This window comes from Canis lupus, chromosome 13 (genome assembly GCF_003254725.2).
Source record: "Canis lupus dingo isolate Sandy chromosome 13, ASM325472v2, whole genome shotgun sequence".
NCBI classification, from domain to species: Eukaryota; Metazoa; Chordata; class Mammalia; order Carnivora; family Canidae; genus Canis; species Canis lupus.
In genome coordinates, this window is record NC_064255.1 from 19,404,966 (window position 1) to 19,420,681 (window position 15,716).

At 40.7% G+C, this 15,716-nt stretch overlaps 1 protein-coding gene across 4 annotated transcripts in view; it reads left to right on the plus strand.

The window, feature by feature from the left end:
• COL14A1 (collagen type XIV alpha 1 chain) overlaps positions 1 to 15,716 on the plus strand; it is a 216,041-nt gene that overhangs the window by 176,005 nt on the left and 24,320 nt on the right. For all 4 annotated transcript variants that reach the window (XM_025450239.3, XM_025450240.3, XM_025450241.3 and 1 more), the window contains exons 41-45: positions 1,063 to 1,116; positions 1,598 to 1,669; positions 11,094 to 11,129; positions 12,114 to 12,180; positions 15,084 to 15,272. In XM_025450239.3, coding sequence (XP_025306024.3) covers positions 1,063 to 1,116; positions 1,598 to 1,669; positions 11,094 to 11,129; positions 12,114 to 12,180; positions 15,084 to 15,272 — 418 coding nt within the window. The remainder of the gene's footprint in view (positions 1 to 1,062; positions 1,117 to 1,597; positions 1,670 to 11,093; positions 11,130 to 12,113; positions 12,181 to 15,083; positions 15,273 to 15,716) is intronic.

The window sequence follows — 15,716 nt, forward strand, 5'->3', positions numbered from 1 at the left end:
GATACCTTGAGGTAGGGAGAGATAATCTGAATGTGGACAGGGAGCTATAAGAAGATTATTTTCATGGACAAGACAGGTGGAAAAAACAGCTCACTGGAAAACTGGCACTAATTTCAGAAGGGGAATTGGAAGAGACAGCAAGTGAGCAAAGAGAGTTTGCTTTGATTTGGTTTGAGATGGAAATGGATTATTCCAAAAAGAGACAAAGCTCAAGACAAAAAGTTTACTTCTCTAAGTAGTAGAAGATGATGTTTTGATCAATATTTTATTAACTTATTACAAAATTGAGATTGAAGAACCTCTTTCTTATTTTTAACTGCATTGGAAAGACCAGCATCCACAATTAAGAACTATAAGCATTTAAGGGTAACTCATCCAAGCCCTTATATTCTTCACATAAAACTACCACACACGTACCCACATTCAAAAATTTAGGAATATATTTTTAGGAAGAACAGAATTTGCTTTCTGCCTTAAACACTTCCAACATGGAATGGGAAGCCAACATCTACTCATTTCTAAGCCCGTGATGACATATACTGAGCAAGCTTGCCGTGCAGTCAAAACTATCATTGCAACAGGAAATCCCCCCCACCCAATTCTTCTGCAGGCTGCTCCTGAAGAGTTGCAGTTTCAGATCTTGTAGTAATTTGTAATGCAGATTTCTTTGATAGTAGTCTTTGTCCCAAACTCTCTCTGACTCCAGGTCATAAAAGACACTAACTCATCTTTTTCTCTGATTAATTACTGAGACTTCATCTTCTTTTTCATTTGTTATACTTGTTTTAATAAAAACCACTTTCTGGAAACAAGTTCCTGTTTAGTTTTTAAGTAGCATGTCTTAGACCTAAAATTTTTGTGCTGGACAATTTCAAGGAGCCAACAGACACAAAAGTCTTGCCAAGAACAATTCTCGTGAAGGGTTTAAAAGCAGTGAATCCTTAGAAGTCCAGAGCAAGCAACAGGACTTGCCCTCTAAATATTAAATGGAATTAGGTACATCGATTCTGAAAACCATATCAAGCAACTACATAGTTGACACATTGTATTTCTTTTCTCCAGGGCTTTCCTGGAAAGGACGGGTCCTCTGGCCCTCCAGGACCACCAGGGCCAATTGTAAGTATTTCCACAGACTACTAGGATGTGCTCTGCTTTAAAGCATTTCATTTCTTTTGAGAAATTTTTGTTTGCTCAACCTTTCACTTTGGCAGCCATCTTTTTTTTTTTTGGCAGCCATCTTTGCTGTAGGGTAACAACTCGCTCTTTGGTGCTGAGCTCTCCCTAATATATCCATGTGGCTTGATCATTCTATCAGAGCCACTTTGTCCATTCAATCCCCTGCATTGATTTTGTTTTTGTTGAACCTAGTTAAGTCTTGCATTTGAAAGAACTGCACCTGACTGATATGTGAATCCTAAAAAATGTCTCCCCTACATTTTTGGAAGTTGGGAACAGGAATGAGCTGTGGATCCTAGTCTTGGTGCTGAGGGGGAGGGAAGCTATCACTGTGTGTGTTACTCCTTCTTGAGAGCTGGCTGACTTCAATAAGAATGTGTGAGTCCTCACCTTTGTTCCATTTTCCTGTCTCTCCATTTAGGGCATTCCTGGAGCCCCTGGAGTCCCAGGGATCACAGGAAGCATGGGACCTCAAGGTGCCCTGGGGCCACCTGTGAGTATGCAGCAGTAGCCAGTCATCCTTGGCATGTTTATGTGTTTCAATTTACCAGCATCTCTGTTGGACAAAAATGTTTATTCAGGACTGGATTCTGTGGCATCCATAAAGGAAACCAGAGAAGCTCCTGGGGGAAAGATTAAGATCAGACTGTGCATATATCATGGCTAGAGACAGATGGCCCCAATAGAGAATAATCAGCTATGTTTCTGCTTATATATATTTCCATTGTTTGCTAGTCTGTATTTGCCTAAGTAAATTCAATGTCATCTTTACAGGGCTTGGGTATAACAGCTATGTGTTAACTAGTCCTGTCTCCTGGGTAAAAAAAAAAAAAAAAAAAAAAAAAAAAGCTGAGAAATTCAAGAATTAGTAAGAATGGGAGTGGATTTTTCTAAGTTCTATGAGAAAGACAAGATTTCCCATCAAAACACACACTTAGGGGCACCTGGATGGCTCAGTTGGTCAAGTGTCTGCCTTCAGTTCAGGTCGTGGTCTCAGGGTAGTGGGATCAGGCCCCACATCCGGTTCCCTGCTCAGTGGGTAGCCTGCTTCTCCCTTTGCCCCTACTTCTCCCCCTGCTTGTGCTCTCTCTCTGTCAAGTAAATAAATTAAAAAAAAAAAAACAATATAAGCAAGTAAATGTAAGTAAAACCAGATGAATGAAACTAATTTTGTGCCTCTAATCTCTTAGGGTGTTTAACTGTGCATTGGGAGGGGTAGGGAAAGAAATGAGCACATCCGGGTTGGTTTCCTCATCTGTAAGTTGAGGTGGTTGCATTAAATGCCTCCAAAGCCACATCTGTTATCTCCTGTAACTTTCAAATTGTTTCTCCTAGGTGCAGGTATTAGCATTCTGACATTATCTGTGATATACTGAGTCTGTATCCACAAACTAAAGTAATTGGAGATGTGTAAATGTATGTACTACTGCAAACAGGTGAAGAATTAGCACATGAGTGAAATTTGAAGGGTGAGGGTAGAAGAGGTTAATGAGTTAAATTTCTATGGCTGCCATAACACAATTCTGCAATTTTGGTGGCTTAAGATTACACAAATTTATTAACTTATGGTTCTGCAGATCATAAGTCACTGGGTTAAAATCAAGGTGCTGGCATTTCCCTTCTGGAACTTGTAGTGGAGAATCTATTTTGTTGTCTTTTCTAGCATCCAAAGACTTCCCACATTCCTTGGCTCGTGGCCTACTTCCATCTTCAAAGCCAGCAGCGTTTCATCTCTCTGACCATTCTTCCGTAATCACATTTCCCTCTAAACACGGTCCAGAAAGGTTCTTTGCTTTACGGACCTATATCACTGTATCTGGGCCACTGGATAATCTTAGATAGTGTCCCTAGATAACCTGGAGATGCTTGACTAAGTCACATCTGCAAAATCCCTTTTGCTGCATAAGGTAATATGTTCACAGGTTCTGGGGATTCGGGCATGGACACTTTGAGGTGGGTTGCTTTTTCTGCCTACCACAGTGAACAAAACATAACAGAAACATTGGAAAGACCCCTCTCTCCCTCTCGCTACCCAGAGAGCCATATTACTTTTTATTCTCAAAACTCATTTCAATAAAATTTCATCCACAGAGTCCTTTCCCAAAATATGAACAGAAAAGAATGCCTCCAGACTTTAGCAAGCATGTCCCTATTTACACACCGGAATGAATGGTCTCCTCAGCAGCCACTTCATATAGTGATAGACTTGTTCCAAATACAATGTCATTGCTCAAAAGCACTTTTATATCTCCTCTTTTTAAATCCAGCTGATAATGGGTCACAGAAAAAAAATTTGATTGCTTTATCTTCACACATAATTTTTTTAACCCACAATAATATTACTAAGAATGATCACAGACATGGAAACATATTCTACGCTCACACATGTAATCTATGCAAGCAAACATACATGTGCACATGCACACACACACACACACACACTCCTGTCTTTGCCATTCTTTCATTGCAAACTTTTCTATTCCTTTGGCTCTAGGCTATTTCTCGCCAGAAAAGACATCTGAAAACATTATCTCTGCTATGAGGCTTCAGTCAACTTCCCAAAATGTGCTCCTGGCAACGAGAGTTCCAGAATATTTCAACAGGGCTCAGAGAGCAAGGGATGCTGGTTAAAGCAGTGTCTGAGGCCATGCATACACAATCTGTTTCTCAGAAAGCCATGAGATTTTTAGGACACCAAAAGCTTTGAGGTGTCCTGAAGTGAAATGAGAAAAAACAAAAAGCTGCTTTAATTTGATGAGGCCACTGTCTACCATATGTGTGCATCAGCTGCTCTTTCGTTCCTTGCACTCTTGCCAACACCTCCTAGAACTAGTTTCCCTTAACCCAAGCTGGGTTGATCCTGCTCCATGAGGAATGGAATGAGAAAGAAGAGCTGGCTGAGGTCCTAAGGAGAAGAAAGTGGGGCATACAAGGGGTGGAGAATATATTAGGTTAAGTAGAACCCCACCCTGTTCATCCACTGGTCTGTTGTAGCTCCAGAATAGACTCTCAATATGGGGCATACAGAAATGTCAATAAACTTTTTCCCCCACAAATAAAACACTCGTTAATATTATCTTCAATTATTGTAAATCAATGGAAAAGGGCCCTTGATGGTAGCACGGGGGCCCATGCCACTGGCATTTTTATCAGAGACAGAAGCCATTTAGTGTATAGGCACTGGGTGGGGTTGCCACAGTAGTAGGCTTTGGGTTTCTTCTCAAAAGCCAGTTGTTCTCTAAACTGTCCAGCCCAGACTTTTCCTTGTGCTTTGGGGTGTAAGCAGCCAGATGCCTGCTGGCTGCCAGACTGGCGTGACTAGTAAAGCAGGCTCGTTGTCGTGGTGTTAAGGCCTTGATTGATTTCCCATGGATGTCTGTCTAGGAAGGCAGGAGGGAAAGAGACCAAGAAAGACAGACTGCTCCACTGAAAATAGCAACGTGTTTCCTAGGTCGGTGCCAGGAACGTGTGCTTTCGTGCACTCTGCCATAGCCACCGACTTGCAAGGATGGGTGGAACATGCACTGCTGCTGCTGCAGTCCTAATTCCTCCCTGAAGTTGGAGACTAGGCTGAGATGTGGTGCCTCTGCCGCAGTGGAGCAGAGGGTGATGAGGCACACGTCAGAGGGGCCATGAGTTTAGCTTGAAATCAGTACAGCTGGTTAGGTCCACTTCATCATTTAAAGAGCTGCCCGGGTTCTAGATGTGGCCCTGCCATGACCTTAACTAGCTGTGCAAGCCACATCGCTTAAGCAATTAATATAGGCTCTCAGAACGCCAGTTTCCTGATTCATTCATTTAAAATATTCACTGGGTAGCCACAATGTGTGCAAGATACATGGGGTGCCAAAGATAACCAAAATATTTTTCCAACATCCATGGAAGATCTAGAGAGAATGATGTTTCTTTATAAGTAGGTATAATAAAAGGCAGGAAGTGAGAAGTGCCTTGAGGGAAAGACAACAAAATTGCTATGAAAGCCCCATTGAGAGACAGGGAAGGATAAACAGGTATGCCCTGAGCTGATGGAATGGGGAAAATAGCTCCTGAATGAGGCAGCATTTCACTCGGATCCTGAAAGGTGGACGTGATTGCCGCCCACAAAGACAGGAAGATGGCATTGATGGGGACTGTGGTAAGACATAAAGCGAACACAAGGCACCCCATCCCATCTTTTATACGTTTTAGTATTTTTCAACTCTTTCTCTTACTTCATGGCCGCTGCCACAATTTTATTCCATACTCTCTTCGTTTCTCACAGAGTTTATCACAGGAAGCTCTAACCTCCCCCCTTGCCTCTGCTCCAGCCCTGGTCTTGTCATTCCTCAGCTGCTGAGTGAGCCTTCTAGCACATCTTTGGTGTGTCCTTCTCTGGCTTGAGTCGCCTCACTGGATCCCTGTAACCAGAGGATGAGTCCCAAATATTCAACCAGGTAGACAAGGCCCTTCCTGATGGTTCCTTCCTTTCCCTTCCAGCTGACCTCTCACCATCTTTTCATTTGGAGAATTATGTAGAATTATGTAGAATTCTGCCAACACATGCCATCCTGTTTCACACTGGTTTAGTCTTTGGGAAACTCTTCCAGTTGTCTGAGCTGTTTTCTCCTCCTTTCTCCACCCGGGCTGCTTCTGGTTAGATTCTTTTTAAAACTGTGCACTTCCTGTGTGAGGCCTCCCTCACCTCCTCAGGCAGAGACACTGCATTTAAATGGTCCACATCCAGCCCTCCCCTGAAATGATCCATCCCTCAAGGGCAGAAATGTCATCAGACTCCATGTACTCACATGTTTTTATTCCTAGATTCCAACTCAGTTTCATATTCTTAATAGGGTTTTTGTTAGGTCTTTGTTCTTCATAGGCCTTTGTTAAAAAAAAAAAAAGAAAGAATGAAACTATGTTTGCATTCTAGGTAGGCTGATGTGCAGAGGAGTACTAGAAGATTATTCTTAGAGATTGCTGCTTAGACCATGGAAGACCTGTAGAGCCAAGCTAGGATGTTTTGATTTGTGTTAACAGGCATCTTTAAGATGGGCGACTTGGACCATACTGAGATCATTCCTCCTTCCTCAGCACTAAAATCCCATGAATCTATGAATGTAGTTACTGTAGTTTCTTTTCTTTACATTTCAAGGGTTCCTGAAATTATAGGAAAATGTGCCACTTTTTCTTGCCTACGTCTATAGGGAATATATGTTTTTCCCTCAAAGCATACTTTGGTGCAGCTATAGACCTTCCTTTGCTCAGGAATTTTTATTTTGTTTTTGTTTTACTTTGCAAAAATCAAAGGAAGGATGTCAGAGACATTGAAATAAAAAATAACTTCTTGCCGTACAGATATTCTATTAAATGGATCTTTCACTGAGACTGTCTTGCTGTGCCCTGTAGCTAGTTAATAACCAGCATCATGAGCCTGAGTTTTGGAATTTCAGGCCAGATTGAACATACCCATCCCTATGTACCAGAAGGGGCTGCTGCTTTGTACTTTTCATTATCACTTGGGTTCACCCTTTTATTTCTTTTTCTAAGTTTTAAATGTTTCAAGGAGGCCAATTTAATAAACAATAGCTAGCAATGGAGACGTCAAATAGTGTCTTGGTTCAGAAATAAAAATACTTTTATTAAGGTCAAATGTTTTTCAAGAAATGTGTCAGGTTAACACCAAGTTCTGGGTTGCCTGGGTTAGGTTGGAGGGACTTGTGATTGCCTTTTTATTATTGTTTAACTAGGAAACGGAATTGAAGATATCGGCAGAATTATTGAATAGTGTTCTCATTCACTTTGCTAAAAGCACACTTTGCTGGGGAAAGAGTGGACTCTGGAGCCCAGCAGATTGTGTTCTCATCGTAGATTTTGCATTTTCTTGCTGTGTGACCACGGGCAAGTTAGTTAACCTCTTCGTGACTTTTCTGATGTGTAGGTGGAAATAACATCTAGCATTGTCACAAAGAATAAATTAGATTATATTATTACCTTATTATTATCTTAGATTATTCTAAGATTACTCTTATCTGATAGGAGTCTTCTAAGGATTAAATAAGGGAGTCAATCATATAGGGCTGTTATAGAGTTAAATGGGTTAACACACTGAGAGCAATGCTTGGAACATGGTAAAAGCAGCTTAAGTTGTTAAACTGCTGGTATTTACAGATGTTTTCTGAATATATTAAAAATGTGGACTATTTACTTATTTTCGTTTGCCGATTTTTGGGCTTTGTTTTACATCTAATTCTTGAAAAGCTGGTTCCATTAAAGACTTATTTCATGGTAACATATATAGGTCTTTTCTCCAGCTAGAACTTCAAGGGGACATTACTGCATCTCTAGGGACTTGGCCCCTTGTGGAGCCTAAGAAAGGAGGAGGACGACACTGGTATATCTATATTTCAAAAGAATTGTGAGGGAAAGGTGCCTTGTAAATCTTACTTTTGCAAACAGTTTTGTAAAGGAAATTGGATACTTTTTAATAGAATCAATTCTTTTTTGAAAAGATATTACTTATTTTAGAGAGAGAGCATGAGCACAAGCAGGGTAAGAGGCAGAGGGAGAAAGGAAGGGAGAAGCAGACTCTTCTCTGAGTAGGCAGCCCAATGTGGGGCTCTATCCTGGGCCCCTGGGATCATGACCTTAGTCAAAGGCAGACACTTAATCGACCGAGCCACCCAGGAGCTCCAAAATCAACTATTTTTCTGATGCTCTAGAAGCTCAATACCTGAGAATGTCTTAAATTTTCTTTTTTCTTTTTTCTTTCTTTCTTTTCTTTCTTTTCTTTCTTTCTTTTCTTTCTTTCTTCTTTCTTTCTTTCTTTCTTTCTTTCTTTCTTTCTTTCTTTCTTTCTTTCTTCTTTCTTTTCTTTCTTTCTTCTTTCTTCTTTCTTTCTTCTTTCTTTCTTTCTTTCTTCTTCCTTCCTTCCTTCCTTCCTTCCTTCCTTCCTTCCTTCCTTCCTTTCCTTCCTTCCTTTCCTTTCCTTTCCTTTCCTTTCCTTTCCTTTCCTTTCCTTTCCTTTCCTTTCCTTTCCTTTCCTTTCCTTTCTTTCCTTTCTTTCCTTTCTTTCCTTTCTTTCCTTTCTTTCCTTTCTTTCCTTTCTTTCCTTTCTTTCTTTTCCTTTTTCTTTTTTTTTCCAATCCAGGCAGTTGAAATGAGGCTGCCATCCAGACTTGCAGTAAAATTAAGTCATTCATTCATTTGGTTGATGTCTCCTTGAACACCTGCCCTGGCCCAAGTACAATCCTAGGAACTGGGGAGACAGGAGTTTGCGAGCTAGATACAGATTGACTGATGTGCTCAGAGTGGTTACCGCGAGGATATACTTTCTTTGTAGAGTTTGAGATTTACCCCTGGCAAAAGGGGAGATTCTCCTCAGCTCTATTTTTTTCCTAAATTCTGTTCCTTGTGCTACATTGTTCCAAATAATGTTGACATTATGAGATGCTAACACATTAGCCTTGTAAGGAACCCCAGTGACCATTTAATGTAATGGTTTGATCTGACAAAGAAGCCCAGAGAGTCTAAGTGGCTTACAGATATTATGTCATCTCTTTTTCCCCAAAATATTAGAATGAAAAATTTCCAACAAAATTGACAGAATTTAGAGTGAACATGTATATGCCCAGCACTGAGATTCTACTATTATGTATATGCGTGCATGTGTATTTTTCAAGAAAGTTCTCTTGTGCTCTGTTGATTATTGATCTCATTTGTAATCTTGAAAAATTATCTTATGGTACACTAAAGGGTGGATTTATTCTTCTAGTTGAAGTTGACTAATATCTTTCTTCTCACTTTATTAACAGAACAAAAGGAAATTCAACATCAGGAAGTAGCCAGCAGTCCTAGATTTATAATGAATATTTCCATTTAATTTTGGACTTAGTTGAATGTTTGAGTAACTCTTTTATGTGGGAAACGGGCTAAGTGGTTTTAGGAATATAAAGTCATGTAAATTATGGTTTCCAGTTTTAGAGATCTTACTACCATCCACACAGAGAGAAGAGAAATCCATGAGTTGGCTTGTAGCCATTGAACATTTGACTGGATATTTGAACTAAGTACTGCATTAGAATATTCCTACTGTTGATACTTCATTTATAAGATTTATGGTTATAAATACTTTTAACAGTTTTCTCACATTTCAAATGTTTTCATACCCTGAGTACATGAGATCTGTGGGAACTCAAATGTGTAATTTTGAGGAGTAGAAGTTAGGAAGGTTGGAGCTAAATAACAAAAGACTTTGAATTGAAAATCCAGCTTTGTCACATGGCTGGCTGAGAATCACTGAGTGGCTCTGAAGAGAGGAAGTGCTGCCTTCACTCAGTGGGCCCTGAGCTTTCTAAGTTGTATGCTGGTGGTATCTGAGGAAGGACTTGTGGTTATGTGGGGGACAAACTAGTGGGGGAGGGTCTTTGTTAGGGCAGTCCATTAGAAAGAAGTTACAAATGCCCTGGTCTGAGATGGTGAGAGTAGCACCTGGGTCATGGAATGGAGGAATGGCTATGAGATATTGCAATGCAAAAAAGTGTGTGTGTGTGTGTGTGTGTGTGTGTGTGTGTGTCTGTGTTGAATAGACACACAAGATGCAAGGGAAGGGAGCAGAAAAGACAGAACCAGTGGTGGGCTCAAGCTGCTTGCACCTGCTCAGGAGAGTGGGTTATGTGCTTCTCTTTTTTTCTCAACTCTGTCTTCAGTGATAGCACATTTATAGCTTGAAATCAACCATGGTAGATGGATTTACGCCTCCAATGGCAGCAAACACTGCAAGTCAGGGTGTCTGTTTTTCCCAGAAAGCCAATTTCTGAAACCAGAATTCTGAATTTGGGTGACTGTTAACTGAATAGAGATTCTGGAGAAGGAATTTGGTTGGGACCTGTTGAGTTTATTGTAACAATGGGGAACAGTCTGACAATGTGGGTGAATTCCATCTGTAAATGGTATTCGCTATCCTTTTGGTAGAGACTGTAAAAATATTGTTCAGGGAATCTATTACATTGCTTCAGAGTTGAAGCAAAAAAATAAAATGCTCTGAACACACACGTTTTGCTTATTAGTGTAATTTCATTACAGAAACGCTTGAAAACTCCATTATTTTTTCAGTAAAATTTTTTACGATAATAATAACACAGATTCTTACAGATCAAAGAGTAGCTAGACCACAAAACAAAACAATAATTCAGCTTAGAATTCACGTTAATACGTGACCAGGAAGAATCAGGGAGAAGGAGCTGTGTGCTGTGACGCAGATGAAAAACAGAGTCCAGTTACGGGCTTCCACAAATCTCATGTCTTACCTGATCCCTGAGGATGGAAGATCATTACTTCTTTTGAGAGATATGCTTTTAAAAATGGAAGCAATGTAGCTGTTCAGCAGAGGCTTGTAAAATAAATTATGAAGCGTCAGTAGAGTACAGTTCATGGAGCGATATGTAGAATGGAAAGATGTGAATGACCTATTTGGTGACACGAGATCACAAGGCAGTATTGCTGCATGATCTAAATTTTGTGTTAAAAAAATACTGTGCGTATTAAAAGGCTGGGGGAGTAAGATGTTTAAAAGAAGTACTTCTGTTTGTTGGAGTTTCAGGTTACTGTTTGTTTCTTCTTTTTTAAAAAAAAGATTTTATTTATTTATTCATGAGAGACATAGAGGCAGAAACATAGGCAGAGGGACAAGCAGGCTCCTTGAAGGGAGCCCAATGCGGGACTCGATCTCCAGACCCTGAGATCATGCCCTGAGCGGAAGGCAGACTCTCTATCGCTAAGCCACCCAGGCGTCCCTGTTTATTCCTATGATGTATCTATTTTTGCTGCAGAATCTCTAGAGCTAAGAAAAACATCTTAATAAAATTAGAAAAGATGCATTCTCATTATGCCCAGCTGAATACAGTGTTAATAAGTAACTTGACAATTTAAATTTTTTGCAGGGTATCCCTGGGGCAAAGGGAGAGCGTGGAGAAAGAGTAAGTATCTTCTGGCTCTGTTTACCAGGCACAGCTGGCTGCACACCTATCACTGCATTAGCCTGACAAAGGATGACCATTTACTATCATGATTATTCATCGCTCTTATTCCATTCCCTGTGTCCTCCTTCTCCTCAACTCACTGGACTGTGAACACATTGTCAGATGGACTAGCCCCCATGGGCTAGGAGTCAGGAGACCTAGTTTCTAGTTGCATATCTGCTACCATTCAGCTAGATGACCTTGGGCCCCTTTCTTTAAGGATAAAATGGAGAGAATCAAACTCCGCTAATTCCAAAGTGGATTTGATGACATATAATGGATCTAAAAAAGCTTCCAAAAAATAAAAGCTCTACAATGCCAAGTAAGAGAATGGGGCTTGTGTTTTCCCTGATGGGCTGATATTGGCACCCAATGGCAGGCGTAGAGTCAAAGAACTGGCTGTTGAACTTAAATCAGTTTATTTTAGGAGCCTTCTCTCTCTTTTGAGAAATTGTGCTGTCACTGGTAGTAGAAACAGCAGTGACTTTGGGCTCATGCACTTACCTCTGTGAAACCTGGGGCAACATCTTTAACTCTGTTCATCTACAAAATGGGTTTAACATTTTTCCTTTGGGTTGTTGCCAATATCAAATAAGCCATTGGCTGACAGTGTTATATTTTATAAGCTCTAAAGAGCTAAAAATAAAGTACTAAATATATATGGGTTTTATTTCAAAACTATGAACTTTTTTAGAATCTGGGACCAGAAATACTTACTTGATTTTTCATTTAACAAAGGTTTCCAGGATCTTTGCACCATGAGTATCAAATTGCTGACTCCTTCTCTGTATCATGGTGACCAATCCTATCTGTTGTGGGAGCCAAAGAGGCCAGGTGGGAACAGTGGGTTAAGTCAGATCTGCATCCTGGAAGTCTTGCCACATGGCTAGGCTCATGGCTGAGAGTAAGAAAGATGTTTGTTTGGTTTTTTTTCCCATCCAGGGCGACTTGCAGTCTCAAGCCATGGTGCGAGCAGTGGCACGTCAGGTGTGCGAACAGCTCATCCAGAGTAAGTGTATTACAGTTCTCTGTTACTTGTACAATTGAGAATCTGCCTTTTCCAGAAGTTGGTGACTCACAAAAACTCTGCTATAGCTTTGTTTCGGTGCAGATAGGCAAGCTTTACAGATGACAGTCAACTAACCTCTTTAAGAGATCATTACGGATCACCCTAGGATCCTGTATTGATGTCACAGACACCAAATTTCCTCTGTGGCGTCTGTCCAACAGCTTTCCTTTTGCCCATATAGATTTAATTTGACTGCCCAGACCAGATTTTTTATTCTTTCCTTGTCTTCAAATGGATAGTTTTTTGTTTTTTGTTTTTTGTTTTCTCAAGTTCTCAGCACTTGAAAGGTGCCGGACGAAGGAATCAAAAGCTGCTTTCAGAAAGATGAGTCATTGAGTTGATTTATATCAACTCACTAGATTTAAATCAATACTTGCTTTTTTTATCCTTTTCTTTTGGTTAGCCCGAGGTCCTTCATGTGATCTTTAACATTTATGCTCAAAAATACCCCCCCACACACATATACATACGCATACACACAGGGGCAGCCTTCATCTTACATCTTACATGACACTTGGGCTTCATGACAAAAATTACACCAGAACATACTGTATATGATGCCTGCCCCATGTCTTCATTTTAAACTTGAACCTTACAACAGGACACTATTTCAATTACTGGTTTGTGTTCATTCACTTGCATACCCCCTCCCCCCATTTTGCATTTTCCTCAGGCCCCCTGACATTTTGTCTCAATAATCTAACCAGAGGGTTACTAGTGTGGGCCCTTCTTTGTCAATAATTTGTTCAATTCCAGATAGATCTAAGGCCACGTAGAGATGAAATATTCAAACCCAGCCATCTCTGGCCTACCTCTGCTGCCAGATCTCCTACTTGTAACATATTACTCCACCTCCATTACCTGAGTGGCTGCATTAGCTTTGGAAGGTTACATTTTTTTGACCCAGGAATGTCTGCAAGTCCTGTAAATGTCCAAGAAGACCCATTGGCTGGCTCCCAAATTCCATCTGTAGTAGATAAACCCAGTCTCATCTTTGGGAAGGCATCAAGTGAAGGTAAACATTAGCTTGGGGATTTTCATTAAAACATAAATTGTTTGTACAAACCATGTACAAGCTATCATCTTTAAACATAACAGTAATGCTCCCTATATCTTAACTGTATTTCATTTATGTTATATTGCCCAAATTAAATATGTATATCTGAAAGAGAATTTGCCAGTTCTAAATGGAACCACTCAAGTTTAATGCCAAAACAAGATCTTTAAAAACACAATATATTATGAAAGTTAAATTGAACATTGAGTGGAACCCATCCAAAGCTCACTTGCACCTTGGATTATTCTGTAGGTTTCTCATTTCAAGTATACAGTGTAAATGAGCAGAGAATTATCTGAAGGAAGCCTAGGGGTTAAATCCAGATAGGACTCACTGACCACAGTATGTGGAATATTTCATAATAGTTGCTGTCATAGTCCACTGTAGAATAAAAATCTTATATAAACATATGATCATTTAAGACATGCCCTAAAAATTGAGAGTTCAAAATTGAGTTTTTTTTCCCCCTCTGGAATTCTCAGCTTCTTGTGAATGAGTTCGAGGACATGGAAACCGGCAGGGAGTGATGCAAGGAAGCTGAAATAAGCCTGGAGAATAGGGAGGCCCTTTCTGTCGATGCAGTTGGGAGAAAAGAAATAGAAAAGATTGCACGCAACTTTATGAGCAAAACCCAACCTGCCCAGGGGCTGTTGCTGACACCTCAGCCATCTTCCCACATGCTTCTTCAGGTTCCTTTGGGCTCCTTATTCCATTACTTAGGTTTCTCCTCAGAACTTGATTCCTCAGTTAGCAAATAATTCTTCACATGCTCAGTTATCTGGTTTTTAGTCCAGAGCCTGATTGGAAGAATTACTCTAGGAAAGGTGACATGGGAAACTATATGAGACCAAAGTGATGACAGCTAGAGAAGTGATAATGGAGAGTCTCTTGTCAAAGGAAGAAGCTGGAAAAGCAGATGTAGGAACATCCACCCCACTTGGACAATCATGGACATGCCCACAGATGGCCCATCAGTTATGATCATGGTCCTGTGCTCAACAATGCATTGAATATACTTTAGAAATAGCCCCTCTAAAAATGGTTACAACCCTTTATTTAGATTTGAATGTTTGAAAGAGGATAGGTTTTCATCTAGAAAATCCACTCACCTGGGAAAATCTTATCTTCGAATGTTGCCGGAAGACTGAGGCATTATGTTATCAAGCACTTTACCAGTCTATACTTCTGATTATTAAACTACATTCTTCCAGGCATAACGGAGTTAAGGGATTATAGGAGCAAAAGCCAGATTTAAAAAAAATAATAATAAAGCTAGTGGGAGTTTCTGCAGCTGGGACCCAAGTAAAGGTTCCTGCAAAAAAGGCTTGGCAACGAAGAGTCGAGTTGAAACAAAACACTTGTCTGGGGATTTGTGAGCAAGAGGGTGGAGCAGGCTTTGTGGGTTGGAAAAAAGACAAATACTTTGGAGGAGGGGATGTTGTTATAGAGCAAAGGGGCAGCTCGGTGAGGGTTTAGGGATCAGATAAATGTTGGGGGCAAAGATCAAATATATGACTTCTGCCCAGTGATGTTTACTGGGATGCTGATGTGAGCTGTAGCATTCCAAACACTTGAGATGCGACTTGAATACGATCCAGATGTTCGTATCATCCAAAGTAAAATGTAATAATTTTTAAGTTGGAAATCAGCATATTTCAGAGGGGCGTGCTTTTCCTCTTGTGGTTGTCTCACAGAATTGTCCGGAGCCTTGACAAATAATACCACCAGTCTTCCCTTTCTGTGTGTGACAGTTCAATGAATGATGTCTTTGCCCTTTGTGTCTCAGGTCACATGGCCAGGTACACAGCCATCCTCAACCAGATTCCCAGCCAATCCTCATCAGTTCGGACCATCCAAGGGCCTCCTGGGGAACCTGGCAGACCAGGCTCACCTGGAACCCCTGGTGAACAAGGACCCCCAGGGACCCCAGGCTTTCCAGGAAATGCAGGCGTTCCAGGGACCCCAGGAGAACGAGGTGAGCTGAGCCACTTCTCTCATTGGAACACCACTGAGGTGCATACACTGAAGCACAGTGCAACAGGGGTGCTCATACAATGATGAAGTCCAAAATAATGAATGTGAATTGACTCCACCTCATCTCTTCTCTAGCTTCTTATTTATTTATCCCCAAGATTGAGCAAGTTGAGTAATCTACAAAGTATTTCATCAAGAGCCATATCTGCTCATATGAAAAAGAAGGATCAGGACCCCCAATTCACCTCTCCGAGGCTTTTGAGCGAGTAAGAGAAAGGTGTCCCCTCCAGATGGAGAAATTAGGAACAGGTGCCCCTTCCAGGAGGTAGAATTAGAAAACGCTGCCCTCCTCTGGACAGATGTGGCATCACACATATGTCATGGTAAGTGGAGAGCTCACTTCCTAGATCCGGTGCTTTTTTTTGTGCAGTGCCCATAGTGGGCA